The sequence below is a fragment of the Panicum virgatum genome, chromosome 4K (assembly GCF_016808335.1).
Source record: "Panicum virgatum strain AP13 chromosome 4K, P.virgatum_v5, whole genome shotgun sequence".
In the NCBI taxonomy this organism is placed as follows: domain Eukaryota; kingdom Viridiplantae; phylum Streptophyta; class Magnoliopsida; order Poales; family Poaceae; genus Panicum; species Panicum virgatum.
In genome coordinates, this window is record NC_053139.1 from 15945873 (window position 1) to 15971178 (window position 25306).

The 25306-nt window shown below is 42.2% G+C and overlaps 1 protein-coding gene across 6 annotated transcripts; it reads left to right on the top strand.

Moving 5' to 3' along the window:
* The first annotated feature begins 4276 nt into the window (after positions 1-4276).
* LOC120703307 (protein ALP1-like) lies at positions 4277-15978 on the top strand. 6 transcript variants are annotated; one of them, XR_005686874.1, is made up of 7 exons: positions 4294-6030; positions 11378-11450; positions 12834-12980; positions 13052-13352; positions 14220-14298; positions 14393-15030; positions 15525-15978. XR_005686874.1 is itself a non-coding variant. In XM_039987323.1 (5 exons), the coding sequence occupies exon 5, from the start codon at positions 11696-11698 to the stop codon at positions 12707-12709; it is 1014 nt and encodes a 337-aa protein (XP_039843257.1). In that variant the 5' UTR covers positions 4285-4956; positions 5154-5308; positions 5902-6030; positions 11378-11450; positions 11509-11695; the 3' UTR covers positions 12710-12730. The 6 variants fall into 6 exon arrangements, 4 of the variants coding, with proteins under 4 accessions (XP_039843257.1, XP_039843256.1, XP_039843259.1 ...); XM_039987323.1 differs by lacking the exons at positions 12834-12980; positions 13052-13352; positions 14220-14298; positions 14393-15030; positions 15525-15978 and adding an exon at positions 11509-12730 and having other exon boundaries at positions 4285-4956; positions 5154-5308; positions 5902-6030; XR_005686875.1 differs by lacking the exons at positions 12834-12980; positions 13052-13352; positions 14220-14298; positions 14393-15030 and having other exon boundaries at positions 4277-5308; positions 5902-10323.
* Positions 15979-25306: the final 9328 nt, after the last annotated feature.

The following is a 25306-nucleotide window of genomic DNA, read 5'->3' on the forward strand; positions in this document are numbered from 1 at the left end:
TATTCGCCCCCTCTGTCTGATCTTACCACTTTAATCTTCAACTCATGCTGATTTTCTACTTCAGCTTTGAAGATTTTAAACTTATCGAGTGCTTTAGACTTTTCTCTTATAGGGTAAATATAACCATAACGGTAGAAATCATCAGTGAAAGTAATGAAATAACTAAACCCATCCACTGATCTTACATTAAATGGACCGCAGATGTCAGTGTGAATTAATTCTAATAATCCTGAACTGCGCAAATTTTCCCTTAATACAATCAACGCATTGATCTAAGTCAGAGAAGTCTAATTTAGGGAGTATCTCTTCTCTAATGAGACGCTCCATTCTCCCCTTCGAAATATGGCCTAAACATGAGCGCCATAATTTTGACGAAGTCTCATTATTACCTCTCTTGCGCTTATGGTTGATTTCACTTACATTCATCACAGAGATATTACTTAAGGACAATAAATAAAGCTCATCATGTAAAGGTGCAGAACAAACTGTATCACCATCACAACTTATTACACATCTATTATTCCCAAAAGTGCACGAATATCCATCTCGATCTAACTTAGAAACAGAAATCAAGTTTCTCTGAATGGATGGAACATAAAGGACATCTAATAAACAAAGAGCAAAGCCGCTGTGAAGTGGTAACTGAAGAGTCCCTACGGCCTCCACTTTTGCTTCAACCCCGTTTGCGACTCGGAGCTTTCGAGTCCCCCCTTCTTATAGTCCGCACGCCAGACAACTCCTATGGGGAATTAGTAACATGAACAGTGGCACCTGAGTCAATCCACCAAGTACTTAATAGAAAATATGCATAAAAGGACTCATCGACTATAGAAATTAAGTCGTCATTACCATTCTTAATGCACCACTCCTTGAAGCGATCACAATCCTTTGTGATATGGCCCTCTTTGTGACAATGGAAACATATGATGGGCTTAGCGCCATCTTGCTTAGGACCATCATAGGGTTTCTTACCCTTCTTACACTACAATAAATATGACATTTTGTGACGAATACCTCATGACATCGGAGCTATTCGTCATTATGGTAGTTTGCTTTGTGACGTTTTGTATTGGGCACTATAGTTTAGTGACGAAAATGAGGTGCTCGTTACTAAGACCAACTACAAATCGTCACAAACGAATCCAGTTACATATCTTGATGAATTTTATTTTGTCATAAAGGATAACCGGCAAATGTCACAAATTTATAACAAATTTGCATTGCTAATTCATCATAAAAATATATTTCCAAACAAATAAAAAGAGAATGGACTATGACAGCGTTCCATTACTTTATTTGGTGGGTCCCACATGTCATTTTTTCTTCCATTTTAAATTACTATGTAAAGTCAATAAAATTTTGAATCCTTAAAATCCCGTAACAAACTAAATTTGAAAACCGTCCTTGTTCCATGTCAAAAGTGTCATATTTTTTACCCGCAAAAAAAAAGTGTCATATTTTGCTTTCCTAAATCATCATGAGATCAAAGAGGTTTTTGAAGTGGAAAAAATTCCCCAAGGTGGTTCCGAACATGGGCCTTTAGGCTTGTAAAGAGCAGGGGCCACGCACTACCACGAAGTAGCTGTACCAAACTTGAGCATTCAAGTATTTAGTCATGTTAATAAAAATATAATTAAAAAATAGAAATAGCTCAGCCGAGAGTTCGAACCTCCCCGTCGTAGCCAATTTCCGCGGGTTTTTTAGTTTTTTATTTTTTATTTTCATTTTTTACAAAAATATATTTTCGATTTGGAAATTTACAGGAATATACCCCGGCCGCCCCGCTGTCGGGCGATCGGGACCTGGCCGCCCGGCAACGGGGCGGTAGAGGCATTTCTGGAAAAAATTTCGCGGAGAAAATTACGCGCAGGTCCCTGGGGGCCGGTCGCCCGGCAACGGGGCGCCCGGACGTAATTTTTGCAATTTAGCCCTTTTCGCGAAAGAATTTCACATATGTGTCTTTTTTGTAACTTTTTGCAGAAATAGACCATGGGGTCGGTGCCGTAATATGTGGCGCCGAGATAACACGTCTTGGCGTCACATATCACGGCGCTGAGGTGCCACGCACGCACAAGCAATCTAGTGAATCTTCGAACTTGCCTTTAATATTTCCGGACCTTTTCAGGAGATTAGAATATTGTGAACCACACATCAAATATAACGGTAAGAATTAAAAACTAAAGACTACATTACACAATGTAAACCATAGGAATTACATCATAATACAACGTTAATGAAACACACATCAGATATGCAGTGGCATGGCAGAACCCGTTGCAACTACGGTAAACAGATTCTGAACTAAGCTAACATACCTTAGGTAATTTAAAAAAACACAACGATGCAGTATATCACTAACACTAGGTAGTCCTAGTAGCCGTACCCCCACGTAGCAAACTGTGTTGAGCCTTCTCTGCAGTATCCACCCATTGCAGGTGGTGCAGGTGGTGGTGCCGGAGGGGCAGGGCCCTTCTTCTTATGGCAATGGCAGTTGCAGTAAGGAATAGTGTATGGTTCATCCCGCTGCCGGCGCGCGGATTGCTCACAAGTTGGTGACGCGCAGTGTGCAGAGCAGACCACGTCTTTATCCCGGGCAATGCAGTGAATTTCCGGAATCATTCCGATCTAGATCGATACAAATAGAAGCCGCTCTAGCGTGCTAGGTACTCTCTTCGTTCTAAATTGTAGATTATTTGATATGCACACGAACAGGAGGGAGTAGTATCGTTATGTACGAGTACCTCTCACCAGTCAGCTCACGTAACGCCCAACCACCGAGTCACGCTATCTGCCAACCATGTTGGGGGGCCGGTCGCCCCGCAAGCGGGCGGCCTGGAGGGCTGGCCGCCCCGCTGCCGGGCGGCCGGTCCTCCAGAGACTTCGGCGTAATTTTTTATCGATTTTTTTAGATAAGTCCTTGCCGCCCGGCTGCCGGGCGCCGCCCGACAGCGGGGCGGCTGGGGTATATTCATGTAAATTTCGAATACGAAAATATATTTTTGTAAAAAACGAAAATAAAAATAAAAAAATAAAAAAACCGCGTCCATTTCCAAACATACACACGAAAGCCCAGCCCAGTTCCGAACATGCACAAGAAAGCCATCAGCTAAAATTGAAAAAATATGGTGCAGCGGGAGCTCGAACCACGAAAGCCCAGCCCAGTTCCGAACATGCACAAGAAAGCCTGCAGCTAAAATTGAAAAAATATGGTGCAGCGGGAGCTGAACAAGCTGAGCACGTGTTACCAACTGATCTATGGGCTCAATTGTTGTAAGCATTGGCATTAAGCACTTTTTGTGCCTTATTAGGCCACGTGAATACAGATGAAGAACACATGCGTTGTTTGTCTTTTTCTTTTTAATCCGAAATTAACACTTGTAAAAGGTATTTCTCTATCATACGAAATCCAAATTTAGTAGTTCTTTTTTCTTAATTTTTCTACAATCAACATCTTTCATTTGATAGTGTCTATTTGTATGTAAATTGCTAGTTTTTGTATCGTTTTTTGATATGTTTATTTTCTTACACCTAAGTAGAGAATAGAAAAAACAAGTTTTTGAATAACAATTAGTGATGTAACTTGGTATTCTCTAATATTATGGTAAACATAAGGTTGTGTTCAAATTCGAGGTGTATACGAATTCAAAAATGTTATGAGACATTTAAATCTCAAAGTTCTACCTGAGTTGTATGGAACTATGCAAGTGATGTATGGTTTTGCAAACAATGTATAGAGCCACTTTATTAAAATCATATAAAAAATTTATTATAAGCTTATGGACCTAAAATATAATAGCATGTCAATTTTTATAATTTTCTGATAAACTTTAGATATTATCATTTTTATTTGCAATAAAGTTGTGCATAGTAGTTTGAATTATTCCTAACAAACATCTGAATCATTCATCTATTTTTCAGAATATGGCCTAAAATTGTATATGTTTGCTCAAATATATTTTTTGGGATTTTTTTAAATATTATTATTTGAGATACTTGTAGTTCAAACTATAATTACTTTCAACACGCATGCAGAAATTCAATTAAATAACAGAAAATATCAAATCTAAAAATAAATTCTTAAAACTCCTAAATGATACATTAAATTTATTCTATTACATATGAAAATTATATTCTTGTATATAAGATAATTATTTTTATATGTTACTTCACAGTGGTGTAGTAAAACGGAAAAGGAAAAAGAAAAACATTAAATAGAGATGGAATGAAACATGGCCCGTTTTGCCGGCCCAACTATTTACGTCCGTAGATCGCCGATCCAGTGGCGCTCATCCACTCCAGAAACCCTATTCAGCTTGCCTCGGCCTCCCCCTCCGCCTTCGTTCCAGCCGCAAGCCATGGCCGCCGCTCCCCAGATCCACCTCCTCGCGCTCAACCGCAGACCGCCGCGTCGCTCGATCGCTCGCCGCTCAGTTGGGTCATCGTCGGCCGGCTCGTCCACAGTCCAGGTCGGGCAAGGGTAGGAGCCAAGGGGGCCGGCATCAACCCCGACAGGGCAGGCAAGCGGGAGCTGGCAGCAGAGGCAACGGCGCGCTGCGGGCCGGGCGCCCAGCTGGACGGCCTCGCGCATCAGCGAACTGCCTAAGGAGAGCAACGGGGCGCGGGGTGGCTCCTCGGCCTGCTCCCACACAACCACAGCCGCGGCGGCGAGTGGTGAGCAACAGCCTCGTGGTGGCATGCGTAGAGCATCGGCATGCGGGGGAGGCGGCACTCCGACGCTGGGAGGCTGCTCGACCACACCTAGATGGGCCTCGAGCTCGTCGGCGGTTTCTCACTCCCCCACCTGGGACCTTGCCCCCACCCCTGGATGTGTGAGGGCACGCCACGCTTCGTGCCCCCATAACAGCCTTGGCTTCTTGCTGTTATTCGGCCTCACCCTGGTGCATCTCGGCTAGTACTTCCCCCAGGTTGCTGATTTGATTTTGGGCACCTTTCCTGGTAAGCTTCTCTTCAGGTTCTGCTACTTTGTGTTACAGCAAATTGGTTACTTTTGTTAAATGCATAGTCGGAATTCGTAGAGCAATTAATCTGATGTTACAGTGACAGTAGGGAGACGCCATAAATTATCCACTAGGATTTTGCATCATGCTTAGCATAATCAAAGATAACTTATTTTGACCTGCCCTTCCTGATAGGGAATTGCCCCGTAGAAGATCAGTAGTTGCTCTATGAAATGTAGCATATCTCTGTGAACAAGTCCTATTTTAGGTTGGCGAGCTGAGTTGTCTTAGAGCCGGCCACTCCCATGCGTGTGTATGTGGGTGGACTTTCTCCAACTGCCAATGAACAGGTGAGTAATTGGTTTATAATTTTCTTTCCACTTTGTTTCTTTTTTCTTGTCTTCTGTCCTTAATAGTTTGGTATTATTTCATAGAGACAGTTGCCATATTACTTTTATATGGAAATATATACATGAAATAGCTAAATGCTTCTGATCCATTAAAAAAATGCTTAGATGTTCTAATGATGACTCATGTTGTATTTAAATTTTGAGTGGATGCATCATACTACTTTGGCATTTTGAAAAAGGCTATCTGTTTTTTACAGCAAGGTGTATGTATTGTTAAGAATAGCACTGATTATCTGTTTGATTAGTGCTTTTTCGAAAGAAAAGGTAAATATTAGCAGGTAAGTAGAACTGATGCAGTGAGGTTTGGTTCACGTGCAATGTCATTTTCATGCTACAACAACCAGGGTCCTGAGAAATGTATTGGATAGCAATTAGTCTTGGTTTGTGATCTGCAGTTTGTTCTTTGTCTATTTGAACTAATTATTGTTCCAGTGTTAGTAATTAATAAAAATGCCTCATTATTTCAGAAATTGTATCCTACATATTCTATCTATTGCATTCTAGTACTAATGTTGAAATCCATTTTGTTATAGGGTATTGTGCAGCAGGCAATAAGTTTCTAATTTTCTATAGACATCCCAAAGAAGGTAGGAGAATCAGCAGAAGGCACAAGCAGTTGGCAAGATTCAAAGTTTGTCCAAGGCAGTAGCCATTGAGAATGAGTAGGCAATTTCTTCATCTCATGCTACTTTCTAGATTCATGATGAATGGTCCATTGTTTAGTGATTTGGACATGTGACTTGGATATCTTGTTTGGTACTGTATTTTCCTTAAGACTATATATTACTAGTACCTAGTAGGGTTGTGCTACTGTATTTGTGCCACTAGGATTAATGAATGATAGCGTGGCTACATTTATGTTGATCTTGCGTGATTCTATCTTCTATTTTGATTGGGCTCTGGGCTGCAATGTTTGTAATGGGTTGAATGAGGAATGGGCTGTAATATGTGCAAATGGGCTGGACAGATATAAAAATGGTTGACATGTGTAAAACGTAATGGGCATGCAATTTAGCCCACAATATAATGCTCTCCAAATGGGCTTTGTTGGGCCATTCATTGTTTTGTGACGAATCAAATCGTTCTGCCACGCCATATCCTAGTCATCCACGCCATATCCTAGTCATCGCTACATCAGCAGAAGACAATTTTTTGTGATGTTTTTTGTACTGCGTGACACTTGCATAGTCAGTCATGGCATAGATTTCGTGACGTTTTTTGGACTTGGTAGTGACGAAAAGCGAGCGTCACAAATTAGTGACACCGCAAGGATTGTCACAAAATTTGTGACAAAAAATTATGTTTTTGTCATAGAATACATTTTATGATCCATATTAGGCGACGATCGCATTTTCGTCACCCGAACGTCACAAAATGCAAAACATAACGAAAATAACTATTTCTATGACATAAATAGAACGCCACCTAATGTCAAATCTCTTGTAGTGTTATCCTTCTTGGAGCGGAAGACCCTCTTATTCTTGTTCTTAGAACCATCTTGACTCACATGGTTCATAAGCTCAGGGTGCTGTGAGCGAAGCCTTTGTTCCTCTTGAGCACACTTAGACACAAGTGTGGTTATGTTCCATTGCTTATCACTCCCATAGCCTTTGTTCCTCTTGAGCACACTTAGACACAAGTGTGGTTATGTCCCATTGCTTATCACTCCCATTGTAGTTTACCTTGAAAGGCTCAAAAACTGGTGGGAGGGAGGTCATGACGTGGTGAAGCAGTGTAGCATCATTAAGGGGGCAATCCAGGTCCTTAAGCTTATCCCGGATGTCCACCATCCCCATAATGTGCTCCCTGACATTACCTTGTCCATTGTACTTAGCGGACATGAGCTGGGACAGGAGGGTATTGGCATTGGACTTTGTAGATCCCTTAAAGTACTCCTCAATGCTCGTCATGAAGCTCTTAGCACTCTTAGGCTCCTTCTCAAGAGCTCCCCTGATTGTGAGACTGATGGTAAAATCCATGACCATGAGAGCAATTCGATCAGAGCGCTCCCAACGCTCCTTTTCCTTCTCATAAGCAGCAGTGCGCTCAGCAAGGGTGGTGTCATCAGTCCCTTGTGCAACTGGTGCTATAGGAGCTCTGTCTCTCATGAAATGATCCTTATCCATCATGACCAAAATCAGCTCTATCTCACGGCTCAACTTTGCGAAGTTATCACCTGACAGCTTCTCCACAACATTGACATAAGCAATGATACTGGCGGGAGTGGGATATGAGTATAAGAAAATAAATAGAGTTTATTCAGTAATGACAACATAATGAATAAATGAATTAATCAGCGTTGGCCAGAATAAAACATAACTTAGTGCAATTTGCAACACCGTTGGGCAGTAGCAAATAAAGGAACTGAATAACTTATAAAATAAACTTTGCATCACCATTGGGCAGAAACAAAGTAACTTAGCATAAAGAATGCAGCGGAAACTTAATTTTGCATCACTGTTGGGCAGAAGCAAAATAAACTTAAATTTAAACTAAACATCTCGTGGCAATTATTTAATAACAATGTTGGTCAGAAATTAAATAAATGCTCAAAATAAACTAAACAATTCTGAATAAAATTCACGTTGGTTTCATTTTCTCATAATTTTCAGTGCAAAGATGCTCAAAACAAAATTCATTTAGTACTCATATGAATTTGTAACTTAAATGCATTGAAAATTAAACTCATAAATGCATAAAACGAAGAAAGTTAGGGGGCCTAAAGCTTATTGGGCTCGAAGCCCAAAAACCGACCGGCGGGCCGGCCATCCGGCCCTGCCGCGCCCCCACTCGCCCACCCCCGCCTGGGCTTGGGGCCCAGCAGCCAATGGCTAGGCCGCCAATTCGGCCCGAGCGGAGTCCCCACGTGGCTGAACTGATCTGAGCCGTCCGATCGGAAAACCCTTATCCGACGGTCCGCACTGAACATCGGAGGTATAAAAGTGGACCTCTTCTAGGAAACCCTGACCCTAGCTCATTCTTTTCCTCTCCACTCATCCAGCAGCCCTGCAGCAGCACGGGCGCCGGCACTTCGGCCTCCGCCCGCCACCTCAAGCCGCTCGGCGTGCCTCCGCCGGTGTGCGCCTCCCGGAGCATCTTATGGCAACGCCGGCCATGTCACCGGCCGGTGGTGGTGCTCCAGGGCCACCCCTCAAGCACCGCCATTGCGGGTGCGGGTGCGCCGGAGAACCACCGCCGTCCGGCGTCGTGCTCTGGCCGCCACTTCCTCAAGCGCTGCTCCGGCCGGCCTCTGGAGCGGCTTCTCATCCACGGCTTGGTAGGGCGCGGGTGCGTCGCCGGTCCCGGCGCCTTGCGGCGACCATGAGGCCGACGGCGCATCCGCGGTTTGCCTTGCCGCGGCGCCGTCCTTTTTTTTTACTGCCGCTGTGGGAGTCTCAGGACCCCATGTATTCTCATGGTGCGCCGCCGCGGGTGCCACTGAGCCCCGTGCATCCTCATGGCGTAGCACCTTGCGAGCGCTCGGTAGTACGTTTAACTTAGCGGGCGCTGGGCGCCGCCTAGGGAGCTGGTCTTTTTTCTTTTTGTTTCTAATGACGAGATCTTATGGCTTTTCGAATCTGAGTGGGGGTTTTTGGGGTTTCTTTGGGGGTGAGAACCTATGGATCTGATTGCTTTCTACTCATTTCTTATCTCTCACTCTCGGATCTAAAGGTTTCCATGCGAGATCTAGGCTTAGGACTAGTAGATCTACACTAATCATGAACTAAAACTTGAACCGAGAACTTAAAACACTTAGACCGAGAACTAAAACCAACCAAGATCTGAAACTTGACTAGATCTAGGGTTCTAATGGCTCACGGAGTAGGTGCTCAGGCGAATGATACCAAATGTAGGAAAAACATGACTTAGTATTTAACATTTCCAGGATCTAGCACCTAATCAACATGAGCACAACCCAAATGAAATGACAAGTTGTAGATCTAGACCGGGAAGAAGTGGCATCATAGACGTAGCAGATGTTTCGGCCATCATGGTTGGGGACGAGAGCGACATAGGGGCCGTAGTCATTCCCGTAGTTGTACCTGACGTAGTTGAAGGAGATCGTCGCGGGTACCGCCTGCCTTCGGGTCGCCACTGGCACTGTCCAGGGATGGCGGCGCGCAGGTTGGCGACGGCCTTCAGGAGGCTCCAGTGCCGCCACAGATCGGGCGGCTGTAGTGGGGCGGCTAGGGTTTTGACTCAGTTGGACTGACTTTCCAAAGGCCGGGCCCGACATTCAATATGTTGATGACACGGTCATCATGATAGATGGGTCAGAACAATCTGTGCTAAATCTCAAACCCATCTTATACTTGAATGGCTCTCTGGATTGAAAATAAACTTCCATAAGAGCGATGTCTTTGGGTTTGGAATGGATCAGACGCAGCACGAGAGACTGGCCAATATGCTCAACTGTAAGCTGGGCTCTTGGCCAATGAGGTATCTGGGGATACCAATTTAAGACTCAAAACTGGGTGCTGTAGATTTTGCAGGGTTGAAGCAAAAAATGAGTAAAAGACTTGACACTTGAAAAGGTAAGGACCTATCCTCAGGAGGGAAACAGGTGCTTTTAAACTCCTGTCTCTCTGGTTTACCAATGTTCATGATGGGCTTTTACCTACTCCCTAAGGCCTCGTTCGGCAAGGCTCGGAACGGCCCGAAATGAGGCCCAATCTGGGCGGATTGGGATAGCCCGGAATGAAATCAGGTTTGGCCCGGAATCACTGTTCGATTGGCCTAGCCCGGAATCAAACATGGACCGGATCAGCCTCCCATTCCAGCTCCATGGCCCGGAACAAAGCTGGACCTCCTCCCTCCCGGAACGAAACCAGGCGAGGCGTCGCGAGTCTCCGACGTGAAATCAGGAGGCGGCAGCGTGCGAGGCGCCAAGGCGGCGGGGCGAGGCGACGGCGACGACGCAGCGGCACGGCACGTGCTCCGCCATCTTCTCGCCGGTAACGCATCAGCCTCATCTTCCTTGCCCTTTTCTTTCTCCAGTGCTAGGGTTCTCGGGCGCTAGAGTTCTTGCCTTCTTGCTAGATCCGTCGCTAGGCCCGCCAGTCCGGCCTAGTGACGATGAGGTCCGGGCTTGCGGCTGCCTTGGTGTTCCTCCCTCTCTCTTGCTTTCTCTTTCCATCTCCAGCCTCGGGTGGGCTTAGATACTTTGCAAGATCTGCTTGCTCGCTTCCACCGGAAATATTCCGCGGCCACCACCACCACCGGCGCAAGGCAACAAGAATATACTGCACCTCACCACACCCACACAGTGCGGATCTTCAGCACTGTGCCCAATTTTTTTTTAGTGTTGCTTGCCTACCCTCCAGCGACTGCAAGCGGTAGCATTAGCTTGTAGCAAAACTGGACTTGAGGACATGTGTTGATTTGCATGCTTCCGTAGATGGGGATGGGATGGCTGCTACATTGATGCCGGTGATGACTGATGAAATGACCAGTGACCACCACCATTGGATTAATATGTTATATCAATTTCTAGACTTTTTCTGACAAGACACAACGAGCAACTGTTACCGTGGTTGTACAGTTTAATTTGCTAGGTCTCTAATTTGGAGAAACCGCTAGTCACCAGATCAAATCCAAACTAATTCAAATACTATGCTCAGCCATATACTCAATTTAACATAATTTTTCATAATTTTGATGATTCCATCACATAACTCATGCTTGTTTTCTAGAGAGTGCTTTTCAATCCAACCTTATGGCAACCTAGCAGCCATGCCAGCTTGATTCTCCGATTGTTGTCGAGCTATTTTAGATATTAAGATATCATTTAAATATATGACCATGCTTTCAGTTATTTACTCTTATATACTAAATTGCAAAGCCTTGGCTGTTATGTTCCCCGGTCATACTGAAACATTAGAGGAGCTAGGTTAGCCGATCGATGAACTTGATGGACATTTTAACAACCTTTAGTGTTTATTATCTTTCCTAACTGTAGATGAAATCAGAATGGAATTCGATTTAATTTACCTTGTGCTTTTTATTCAGATTGTACCAGCAGTTCCTAGAATTGGTGAAGACGAGCCACCTCCTTCCTGGGACCCCGTTTTGACTCCGAAAGGTACTCCAGTAAATATATTTTGCCATGTTCTATATGACTGGCCTGTTCTCTTGTATAGTAATCCAATGAATATGACTTTGAGAGACCGTATTAGAAAGAGGAGGGAGGAAGATGATGATGATATGATGCTGTTTATTCTCCCTGCCCTTTCTCTTTTGGAGTCTAACCGATGAGGGGAAAAGAAATAACGTCATAGCCCTGAGGAATCGGGCGAGGAGGAGGTCCGTCGGTTGCTCCAAGGACACATGAAGAACTGTTTGGTAGCTTTTAGGATGGAACCTTGGATCTTCAGTTATTTGGCTGATTACCTTCGCAGGAACAAACTTGTCCCTGATACAAGAATCAAGGTTGAGGAGAAACTTGGATTCTTTCTGTACATGCTCAGCCACAATGCTTCCTATGAGGATCTCCAGATCACATTTCACCACAGTAATGATACATTTCATCGCCACATAAACCACTTCTTCAAGAATGTTCTCCCTGGTCTTTCTCGTGAATTCCTCAAACCTCCCAACCCTAATCAAGTCCATCCAAAAATTATCACAAATCCAAGATATTATCCATTCTTCAGGAATTGCCTCGGTGCCATTGATGGCACCCACATTCCTATTTCAATTGCCTCTGAAAAAGCTTCCCTATTTAGAAATAGGAAGAACACACTGAGCATCAATGTTATGATTGCTTGTGATTTTGACCTTAAAATCACGTTTGTTTCTAGTGGATGGGAGGGATCTGCTACGGATTCTAGAGTGTTGAGGTCTGCTATGAGTAAAGGATTCGAGGTGCCTCCAGGCAAGTTTTATCTTGTTGATGGCGGCTACGCAAACACCTCTTCTTTCCTAGCACCTTATCGGGGAGTCAGATATCACTTGAAAGAGTTTGGGCCTGGTCATAGAAGACCACAAAATTCAAAAGAGTTATTCAATCATCGGCACGCGCTACTAAGGAACCATGTGGAAAGGACTTTAGGAGTGCTTAAGAATCGCTTACCTATTCTGAAAGTCGCAACCTTCCACAAGTTGAAGAATCAAGTAAAGTTACCCATTGCAGCTGCTATATTTCACAATCTAATCAGGGAAATGGAAGGAGATGAGGAGTGGCTGGATGATCAGCCAGATAATATCAACCCTGCAGACTTTGTTGATTTGCCAAGTGGTGATCAGAGCAATGCAGCTAGCAGTGCAAAAGGCAACGCATTGAGAGATTCAATTGCTCAAGAGATGTGGGTCCAATATCAGCAGCATGTACATGGAGATTAGTCGACATTAGTTTTTTTTCTTTTTTCCCCATGATGAGTTGTAATAATTGATTAAGATTATGTCAGTCAAATATTAATCTGAGTTATCATGTATTAATTGAATAAAGTTATGTATAATATGGCAGTTATGGTTGGGAAAGGTTCACCAAAAGTTAGTATGAGTTCAAGGGGATCGCCTAAGTTCGGTAGGATGCTAGCTACGCCAAGTAGTAGCATCAAGAGAGTCTCTCCTCAGAGCAGACTTGCTAAGAAGACAACAAGCTCTCCAAAAGGTATGGTATTTACTGTTTATTCATAATGTACATTTATTATGTATGTAGATGACTGACCATTGCTTTTGTAGTCAAACAAAGAGCAGTTTGGAACACGCAGTTGGAGAAGTCACTTGTTGAAATCCTTCATGATTACAAAGACAGCAGAGGAGATAATGGTTGGAACTCAGAAACTTGGAACAGAATGGTGAAGGAGTTCCACACACGAAACAAATTCGTATCATTCACCAAAAGTCAAATTCAAGATAAGGAATGTCAACTAAAGAGAGACTACAAGATGCTGAAAGCAGCAAAACAGCAAAGTGGATCCAGCTGGAATGAAAAAAGATGTATGGTCGAGGGATCTCCAGCTATGTGGAACAACTTGGAATAGTAAGTTGTTTTGTGATCAATATCTTCTTTTGTGATTTCTTAGTAGGACCAAGACCGAGTACATGATGTGCGATTTCAGCGCGACTAGGCATGAGGGGGGAGACGTTAGTCTAGATGGGCAAGTGGTGGTCCAGAATGATACTTTTCGGTATTTAGAATCAGTGCTACAAAAGGATGGCGACATTGATGAAGATGTTAGGCATAGAATTTCAGCTGGCTGGTTGAAATGGCGGCAAGCTTCTGGCATCCTTTGTGACAAGATGGTGCCACAAAAGCTAAAAGGCAAATTCTATAGGACAGCAATTCGTCCGGTGATGTTATACGGTACTGAATGTTGGCCTACAAAAAGGCGACATGTCCGGCAACTGAGTATAGCAGAGATGCGGATGTTGCGGTGGTTTTGCGGGCACACAAGGAGGGATAGAGTCCGAAATGAAGTTATTCGGGATAGGGTCGGGGTGGCACCAATTGAGGAGAAACTTACACAGCATCGGCTGAGATGGTTTGGACATGTCCAACGAAGGCCTCCTGAGGCGCCGGTGTAATGGGGTTCTTGAGCGGGTCGATAATGTAAAGAGGGGTAAAGGTAGACCTAAACTGACGTGGGATGAGTCGGTTAAGAGAGACCTTAAGGATTGGAATATCTCTAAAGTGATAGCTTTGGATAGGAGCGCTTGGAGACTAGCTATCAATGTGCCTGAACTTTGAACTTATTTCTTTCGGGTTTCATCTCTAGCCTACCCCAACTTGCTTGGGAAAAAAGGCTATGTTGTTGTTGTTGTTGTTGTTGTTGTTTGTATCTTCTTTTGTGATTTGTGATTTGTTTGATGCCTTACAATAATCCGTGATTATCCTTTGCATGTGTAGTCATTTCCAAAGATCAAAAAGTTTTGAAATAACAAAGCTAGCTTTCCATTGTATGATACACTTGGTGAGCTATATGACGGTAAGTTTTGATCTTGTTGTTCAAATTAATGAGTTCTGATCTTCTATGTTGTGTGCTGCTATTTCACGTGTATTGTTTCCTTGTTCTTACGTAGGCCATCTTGCTGAGGGAAAATACAACTGCACCACCCTTGATTCAATGGAAGACGAGGCACCCCTGAAGCGGCTACCAGAATTGGAAGATGATACTCAGCAACATGATGATGATGATGATGATGATGATGATGATGATGATGATGATGATGATGATGATGATGTTGTGCTGCTTGAGGAGCAAAGATGCTCAAGAGAGAAAGAAACTGAAGATGCAGATGTAAGTGTGGTGCAAACAAACTTGAGAGAGCAAGAGACTCAAGCTAACAAAGTTCTGACTGAAAAGCAAAAAGACAGGCTGCAATAGCAAAAAGGAGGCAAGAAAAACAAGACAAGAAGAGTACTAAGAGTTTAAGACTTGAGTGCAGCTTGGAGAGGTACATTGAGATGAGAACCAAACAAGCTGAGGATGAAACAGCCCAGTTGGCTAGAGAGAAGGAATGCTCACAAGCTACAGATTACTCCATCAAGAAGTGCGTGTGTATGTTGAGCACAATGGATGTTACAAAGCAAGAGAAGGTTAAGGCTTATTCAGTCTTTAAGAGCCTAGAAAATAGAGAAATCTTTCTGAGTGCATGTGAAGATGACTTGGAGTCTGCATTATCTTAGCTGAGAAGTGAAATGGTTAGCATCACCAAAGGTTAGTTCTCATCCTTGACCTGCATTTAATCCCTAAGGAGTTTGGGAGACTGAGTTTTGTTTCTTGCATTCAAGCTTCCAGATGAATACGGTACACCTGCTAGCTTGCTGAATGTTTGATAACTGAACTGTAGGCAAACACACATCTCATTATCATATCCAATTTCAGATTTAACTATTTCCCTTCTATGCAAAATCTATAGCTCATGTCTGGTACATATTTGTTTTTGACTGGTGTTTTGCATAGATCTATGTTAATGCATAGTTTTACACCTGAATGGGTGTCTTAGTGTTGCTGTCTGGTATCAAAGTGGATCACAACTCTAATCCACCAAATGAACTGTACCAGCAAAAATATTGTTTTTTATTTTACTATCTAATAATGACTTATATCTATATTGACTTACATCTGCTTAGTGCTAGATTTCAGTTTCAGTGGTAGAAACAATCATTAGTGCTATTTAATTTTTGGGTTCACTCTCTATTCTTGTGCAGCTCAAGAACACATCTGACAAGAAGAAGAGGTTTCAAGGTCTAAGTTATACCTTATCCATGTCACCTATATATATAGTGGGCTAAATAATGGATCTTGTTTCGGCCGAGGAGTTCAATGTTACTATGTTTGCAATTTTGGATCAGTGACTTCTCTAGCATATTGTCACCTTGTTGAGACCTAGTTCTGTGTTGCCAGAACGTGCTCTTTCTATCTTTATACCTTATATGGCAGTCAAAGGTTTTTATTCTGTAAACTAATGCTTGAATCATTTGTTGACTAGTGCTTTGATACTGCTTGCTCCAGGCTCGTATAGTGCTTGCTCCGGCATGTGTTTGCTTTGATATGGCAGTATGTATTATATATTTTGTGATCACTCCAGAATGTGCTTTCTTTGATAGTGCTTTGAATGCACTACGGAATGTGAAAGTTTGTATTATATAGTGCTTGCTGCAAGTGCCCAGCCGGAATGAAACCTTGTGTACCGAACAATAATTTTATAGGGGGTGGATAGAAACCAGTTGGAACTAAACCAGACCAGGATTAGTGAAGCCAGGAGGATTCACTCGATCCAGGCCTGGCTTGAAAACAGGCCTGGTTTGAAAACAGGGCTGCCGAACGAGGCCTAAAGGGGTACATAAGTGGATGGACTCCCTGAGGGGCAAATTCTTTTGGCAAGGCGCCAGGGATGAGTTCAAGTACCATATGGCTAGTTGGGACTCTGTCAGCAGGCCGACAGACCAGGGGAGTTGGGCATCATTAACACTAAACTCATAATGACTGCTTGTTGGTAAAATGGATTTGGAAAATTACAAAGGGACCTTATGAGGTTTGGTATAAACTCTTAGCAGCTAAGTATCTACAGGATGGGAACTTTTTTAATTCTAAAACCCAAGGAACTTCTCAATTCTGGCAGGGCCTTCATAAGGTGAAACACCTATTCAAATGGGGAGCTCTGTACACGGTGGGTGATGGTTATAAAATAGCTTTTTGGCATGACACTTGGCTGAGAGATTGTCCTATTACTATTAGAGTGCAATTTCCTACCCTTTATAGCATGTGCAGAGATGAAGAGGCTTTAGTAGCAGATTACTACATTCATGGTGAATGGGATATAGACTTCCGAAAAAGTCTGAGTCTAACGGAAGCAGAGGAGCTGGATCGTTTGTGCGTGTCCCTGCAAGATGTCCAGTTGGAGGGGGGTCGACAGGATGATGTTACATGGGCGCTTGAAAATGACAAGTGTTTTTCTACCAAGAGCCTATACAGATTCATCTCGCATAGGGGTGTGCGGGAGAAAGAAGCAGAGAATATTTGGAAGACGAAGCTGCCAATGAAGATCAAAGTATTTTTGTGGCAGCTTGCCCATAACAAACTACAGTCTGCAATGGCTTTAAAACGGCGAGGTTGGAAAGGAAGTTCGCGTTGCTTGCTTTGTGGGTGGCAGGAAACTGTTTCTCACATCTTCAGTTGCTCACTAGCTAGATTGTGTGGGCCTGTCTCAGTGAGGTGTTTGGGGGCGTTTTACCCAATTCTTGGGATGAGTTGCTGGGGGGCAAGCTCACAGGCATGCTTAAAACTGACCTGAGGCGAGGCCTCTTCCTCTTTGCTGGGATTGCTTGGTCAATTTGGCCAACGCGAAATAAGATGGCTATTGAAAAGACTTTCCCTAACAACCCTATTGATGTCATATGCTCCGGTGTATCTTTTGTGCAGAAATGGTGGAGACTGTTGAATCCGGTTGATCAAGAAAAGCTCGCCAGGGTGGTGGAAGCTATGCGGAGTTGGTTGAACGGCTACTCTCCAAATATCACGGTGTTATCAGACATTGTTGAGATCTAGCGTTCGCCCCCCCCCCCCCCCCCCCCCCCACTTTTTGCGCTTTTAAGTGTAACTGGTGCTCCCAGTTTGTACCGACTACCGAACTTTTATGGCTTTCAATAGAAGCAGAGTGTTCTCCGTAAAAAAAAAAGTATTTCGGCCAAAATATCTATGTTCTGTCTGGCGTCAGCACGACTTTCTCCCTGGCAACCCAGTGTAAAGAACTGCTGTTCAGGCATTTAGTCCAGCACGTGCTATGCGGCGGGATAATGATTCCACTGAAATCATCAACGCATGAATGAATAGGTAGAAAGGAGACTTTTTTTTCCGAATAATACAGAAAGGAAACATAGTGGGCGTACTTGGATCCGCCAGTGGATGCCCACTTTGCCCTGACAGGCATCTTGCCTGCGTCTCGCTGCCACAGCTTCCACACGCCAGCGCGGCACCAAGATGTGAAACCATTCTGATCCAAAAAAAACTCCTCGCCCTCACCCCCTAGTCCCCGCCCGGCGTTTACCGCCGGAGCCCGGAAGCCATAAATCCAGCAAGCGCGCGAGCAGAGGAGATGGAGATGGTTCGAGACTGGCAGACTGCCAGAATCCACATTTATATGTTGGATCTTTAAATCAACAAGTCCACAGCCCTCAACAAGGAGGGTCGGCCCAGCACAATAATGGGCTTCTTGTACCAGGAATTTCTCTGTACTATAGCGAGCAGCGCGAGGGGGGGGGGGATAGTCTGTGTTGTTCGGTTGGCTTGTGCTGGTGGCTGGTGTTGATTTTTTGTGAGAGAAAAGTACTGCTGGCTGGTACTGATTTTGTGTGAGAGAGAAATATTGTTGGCTAGATGCAATGAAGATGCAGCGAACAGAGTGTATACATCTTCTGGAAGAATTTTTTCTTCCACACCTTTCACTATTTGAGATTCATACAACACATACTAACCATCTGATTTTTTTTGTCCCCACCGTCTTGTCTTCCTCCTCCGGCATCCCCTCCGCTATCCGCTCCCTACTCCCCACCGCCGCCGCCCTCCGCCCTGCCTCCCGCCGCCGTCACTGTCCTCCGCCCCGCCTTTTGCTTTGCCTCCCCGCCGTGCGCCGCCGCCAAAGCTCGCCGCTGCCGCGGCCATCCTCCGCCGAAGCTCACCGCCATTGTGGCACGCGCCCCGATCCCCTGCTCCCTGCCACCGCGGGCGGGCCGCCCACCCCCAGTGCTCACCACGGCTGCTTCCCTATGCCGGCGAGGGAGAAGACAATTGAAAAAAAATGTTGATCTAATTTTTGCCAAATGTTGAATCTATTCTCTTCAAATGTTGAAATAGTTTGTAAAAAATATTGAAGGTAGTTTGTAGAAATGTTGAATCTAATTTGGATATAATGGACTTTGTAGATACATAGATTATCCATTTTGCGGAAGATATATACAAACCCGGGAGGGGGGGGGGGGGGTTGGGGTTTCCTCGCGTGACCCGGAGGAGACTTAGCACAGCAAGTCTCCCCCACTTTAGATTCTAAATTCCGTGTTTTGGGCTTAAACCGACCCACGTGTATAATCCAGTCAAATTTGTTCTAGAATAATTTTTTTATTGCGGAACAATTTTTCAATTGTTCCAGCAACAAAAGAAATTTTGTTCCGCAATAAAAAAAATTATCCCACCTTGTATGATGATTTGATTGTAGTCACAGGTGTAACTCTTAACATTTAGAGGGAGATAGTTATTCATGATGGTTCCACGAACCATCACCTAAAGCACAAGTGATTAATTTTCCTCAGGTCCAAACGGCATGTTGGGTTGTATCTTAGGCCTGTTAGTATCTTTTTTTCCGTGAGTTAATTTTTCTGCTAACCTGTTTCCATGCGCAAGCAATTTGCCAGCTTAATAGGAAAGAGAATCTGCACATGCATGCAGATATAGATAAAATACTGACATCATCCACGTGCATGCAAATCTAAAACTTAAAAATTATAACAATAAAACTGAGTATCCAAATTAAATTTGGATTACACCATTATCTTTCTTATGATAAGATCTTCAAAACAAAACCATATTTGTTTATGTTTGCATGATTTTTTTTAAAGAAACATTTTATTAATACTAAATAATTAATTTTAGATAATGCGAACAAATATTTTAACAATATGAACAAATAATTATTTTTACGAACAAAAAAATTAAACGTAATGAACAAATAATGTACAACAAACAAAAATAGTATACAGCGCGAACATTTGAATGTATTGGATAAATAATTGAAAACAAATCTCACAAACAAAAGAATCAACATCGCCCAACAATTTAAGCTACAAAGGGAACAAATAATTTTGTATTGTCAACAAATTAGTTACACACAGACATGAAGAAAAATATATCTACATTTTAGAAAATAATCTTATAAGCATATATACACGTGTTAAACAAGTTAATATATAAAAACAAAATTATAAAAGAACTCTACACGACACGTCCACACTCCACAATTTACATAGATTCATAGTTAACAAGTTAGTTAAACAAAATATGAAAGAAAATATAAAAAGGATGGAAAATTTATGAAAAATTAGTACTACTGAATGGAAGAGAATATAAGAAATAGAGATATAAAGAAAAGAATATTATGACTCATCATATTTGGTCGCAAACAAATAATTTGCATATGAAAAGAAATATACTAAGCAATAACAAATTTTATAGAAAAGTATATACCAAAAAATATCGGAAACATTTATAATATTATAAAATAATATATGATTTGATGAAATGGAACAATCAAATATAGAGCTGTACTTTTGATAATTCAAATATACTTTCACGATTTGCACAAATACAATATGCTATGAAAGAATAAAGTTTTTACACCAATAATCTCCTATATAATAAGGATTCATAGATTTAACTAACAAAATGCTAAATATTAATTTATCACGGATTCTAAAATAGAGAAAAACATCTACATGATTTAGGAGAAAAATTAAATAAGTAAATAAGAGGAATTAAATAGAAAATAAAAATAGTGTAAAATATTAGCAAAATAAAAAAGAAAGGACAAGTACTGGAAGGAAAAAAGAATGAAAGAAAACGAAACAAGCAATGAGGGGGAAAAGGAGCTAAAAAATATGAAGAAATAGAAACAAGTAACTTGAATAGCAGCAACACAAGAAAAAAAAAAGAAATGAAAAAATAAACGTGAATATCCCTTCCTCCGTCAAATCAATCCTCTCCCTTGTGGTATGCTGGGCTCAAATTGTAATTAATGGTGCAATAGGGATCCAAGAGCTAGCAGACCAATAAACTGAGCTGACACCTTGTTAGGCTGCCACATTCGATGATAGGATGAAGAATCAGATGACATTGGGCCCAATCCGCTAGCTTACAGGAATCGTTCAGGTGATGGATCGAGGATCTCAGACCAATAAACTATTTGACACCTTGTTAAGCTGCCACAATCGATGATAGGATGGAGAAACAGATGACATTGGGCCCAATCCGCTAGCTTACGAGAATCGTTCAGGTGATGGATCGAGGATCTCCGACCAATAAACTGATCTGACACCTTGTTAGGCTGCCACAATCGATGATAGGATGGAGAAACAGATGACATTGGGCCCAATCCGCTAGCTTACGGGAATCGTTCAGGTGATGGATCGAGCATCTGTAGCCTAGGCAATATATAGCCGTGGTGCCTCGGGGGCGGGAAGACTATGCATCGCTCAGGCTACAAATATTGAATCCATCCTCTGAACAAATATACATGCGTTGGTGGACTGTCCTATTTGTTTATTTGGCCCAACACAATTTCAGTTGGCCCATGGACAAGCGCATGCATGCGAGGCGGGGTCCTGGAAACTCATGCATGTGAGGCGTAGGTGGAAGGTCCTAGTGATTAGCTGTCACGACTCACAAAATAACAAGAGTTGTGATTTGACCAGACACTTGCATGCATATGCAAAGCTTCTGCGCCTACTTTTTTTTGTTCCATTTTGTATTCATTTTCCTCTTGTTCTTTCTTTACTTTTCTTTTTCCAATGCTATCCCAAATATTTCTTCTGTAATATATCAGTATAATTTATCTTTCTCTTCAATTCAATTTCAAACTTCTTTATTTTTGTTTTCTTTCATCATTTTCTATTTTTCTATGGACTAAGTTCTGTGATTTATTATTTTATTTTCTACTCTTCAATTTTCTTTCTTCCTTTTCTCTAGAAAAAGATCGCACACACTATAAAATATTATTTTGTTGCATGGATACGATAAGAGCAGTAATATTAGGCTATTTGTTTATATTATGTGGATAGATTAGAGAAACATCGCTTTCACCTATTCCCTTCGTCAGCATTTATCCATCCATAGTTTCTTTCTCTTTCTTTCTTTTTTATGTGTTTCTATCATGCTAAAGATGGAAAAGCGAGTTACAATATACATGCTACTATGGACACATCAAGTGCAAACATTAAAAGAGTTAGATTTTTTTGCATATTCCTTATATAATACTCATACCATTAATTATATTTCACGTAATTATTATATTATTATTTTTCAGCAATGGAGATCTGTTTTTTATTTATTCAGTTTGTAGAAGAAATTATTAATAGGTAAGCATAATTTATTTACAATGCAGACTATTTTGTTTTTAATATAGAACTATTTGTTCATAGTGTTAAATTAATTATTTATGTGTTATATACAGATCATTTGATCGTGGGCTCAATTTTTATTACTTATTCTTTATAATTAAATGTTCGTGATTTTTAAATTTTTTGTTCGCTGTGTACTATTATTTGTTCTGTGAGGCTAACTCATTTGTTCGTGATATTCATTTTTATTATTTATACTATACAATTAAATGTTCGCGACACTTAATATTTTGTTCGGAGAACATTATTATTTGTTCATCATGTTTAATTTTTTGTTCATAGAAAATAATCATTTGTTCGTGTTATTAAAATATTTGTTCCCAGTAGCTGAAAATAATTATTTCATATTAAAAAAATATTTTTGAAAAATATCATGCAAATATAGTCAAGTGTGGTCTTGTTTTGAAGATCTTATAATAAGAAAGATGATGGTGCAATCGAAATTTAATTTGAATGCATGGTTTAAGAGTTATAGATTTTTTTAGAAAGAACTTCTCTTTCCATGTGAGTTATGTCATCAATTTTGTCTTCACCTGCATGCATATAGTAACGGGTCTGAGACTAACATTCAGCCCAAAACGTTATCTACTCCCGAAGGGGAATATAAATTGCGCTTCAAGTGGCAGTTGACCAAATCATCGCCTCAAGTGATGCCTAATCGCGCCCCTCGGGGGTGCTATTGAGTGCGACTAAGGTACCTCCTCATACAGTTGTGGAGAAATTGCCAATCATACGCAAGGAAAAAAAGTCAGCTACCCTCACCTCATCCCTTCTCTCGATAGTTTCCCGTGCCGCAATTCTACTTATATGTATTACTATTTACAAAATGAGTAAGGTTTCCACTTAAATTTTTAGTTTGGTCTGTCTTATATCATTAACACGTGGTCTTTAGTCCATCCCATTTGCGAGTCAAACAAGCCTTCCGTCCATGACTTGATCACATACATCCCTATAAATTAACATACGGACAATTGTACCCGATATTTATACCAACTTCATGTAATTCTTGTAAGGTTTCCACCTAAATTTTTGATTTGGTCCGCTTGTGTTAATGACAAGTGAGCATTAGTTCATCTCGTATGCGAGTCAGACTCTCCATTCACGACTTGATTACGTAGACCCCTACAAATTAACATACGGAGAACTATACATATCCAATAATTATACCAACTTTATTTGTAGTAACGCACGGGCATATTTACATAGTTAGGATATATTAGGATAAATTACATTGATGCCTTTAGGGAAAAAATATGTTTGATGCTGTCTTTTTTAGATAAAGGATAAACTGGTCTCTATATTGATCGTGTGCATATATACTCTGATTGGAGCTGCTAAAGTTGAGTGCTAAACTTTATAATGTTAGTACTCATACACGTGCTAATATTTTTTGAGTCTTAGCTAAAGTTTAGCTATCTCCATTAACAATTCTGTTTGGATGAGCCAGTGCTAAAGTTTAGCACCATCACCCATTAGCACTTGGATCCAAACGACGTCATATATGGCCAAAAGTTACAAAGTTCCAATCCTCTAAACCACAAACGAGGGTCTCAACTATAAGAAAGAAAATCTAAAACAATCAAAACTATAAGATTAAGCTTCCATTTTCTTCATCGCTCCCTTTTCATCCTTGCAAAGTTTTTATGCAACATCAAACCACAGTATGTAAAAAACAACCTATAGTGACGCACTCAAAGGTGACCTACAGTTGTCGCCCGCCACCCCTCAAATAAAGGTGATGGGCTTCTTCTGCGCGTGTCACCTTTACCAGTTTGGGCCTTGCTAGGTCTCGCTAAAAACGTGGCCCGTCAACTTTGAGAGAGCATAGGTGACAAGGCTTAACAATGCACGTCACCTATAGTACAGGTGACGGGCTACATTCTTAACCTGTCACCTATAGTTCATACAAAGGTGACGGCCAAGGACCTAAGAAGCAAAAGGTGACAGAACTTATGTATGCACATTACATGTATAGTTCATTACCTATGTGTATGCCCTATCTTACCAGTGCACATGCGCCCTGGAACTTAGTCGTTTTTTTGTCAGACAATTTGAACGTCGCCACAGTCGTACAAATTCTAACAAAAGGATGAAAATTGCGAGGTAACAATGGAAAGAATAGTGCGAGATAACAAAAGGATGAAAATTATGAGATTGTTGTGAGATAATAAAGGGAGCTACATAAAAACTATGATATACATAGTCATGGCAGCTCCCCGATAACTTCCGTCACCCTGAACATGGCGTAGACATATCCGGCGGCACTCTCCACGAGTGGCGCGTTCACTAGAGGTCTCCCAAGGTGGACGAGGTAGTCGTTCAACGAGTTGAACAAATCCTTCATGAAGCTGATTGCCCAAGCATCGCCGAAGTCGAAGTGGTTGTCCAGATCGAACCCCGGAGCAGGGGCCTGGACCGCCGGCGCACCAGGAGGAGGTGAGGGAGGAAGAAGGTGAGGGCGGCAATGAGGGTGGGTGGGGGAGGATGAAGGCAAGGGCGATGATGACAACGAGGGCGACGATGATGATGGATCCACTTGAATGTAGCGGCGGCTGGAGCGAGAGCAGGAACCTGACATCGCGGTGGCGACTGCGCAAGAGCAGGGGCATGAGGGGATGGCAAAGGCCGGGAGGCAGTATATAATGGCAAGAGAAATGTGAAACAGCGCGCGCGGTTGCCAAGATCGTGGGATCGAGAGATTAATTCGAAATGGGGCGCGACACCGGCGGTTGTGATTCCCGAGAGGGCACCCGTGGTTGCCGAGAGGGCACCGACGGTTGCGATTCCTAGGACGAATTGAATGTTGCTAGCCCATGACATAGGTGACGCTCTATATAGAATGTGAGTCACCTTTCATGTGACATAGGTGATGGGCTGTATATGGAGCCCGTCACCTGTAATTTCGTAGGTGACGGGCAAAAGATACAGCCCATCACCTTTCTCTATGCATTTGAATAAATAGCCGGTCACTTAGCCGTTTCCGCTGCTTCCCTCTTGAACCCTAACCCCCGCCCATCGTCTCCTCTCCCTCCTTCCTCATCACCGCCCACCACCGACGCGTCGTCCCCACCCAGATCCACATCCTCATTTTAGGATCAAGGACACCGACTAAAGGGGGGGGTGAATAGGCGGTTTTAAACTTCAAACACAAACACTAGGTAAAATTAATTAGTAAAACAAGAGAGCTCCTACTCCTAGTAAAGCCTATCACTAGTTGGGTTTGCAACCTAGGATGACAAGAGATAATTTAAGCACTAGGAAAGTAAATTGCTCAAAGTAAATTGCAAGAAATGAAATGAGCAAAAAAATAACTGAGCTTGACACAA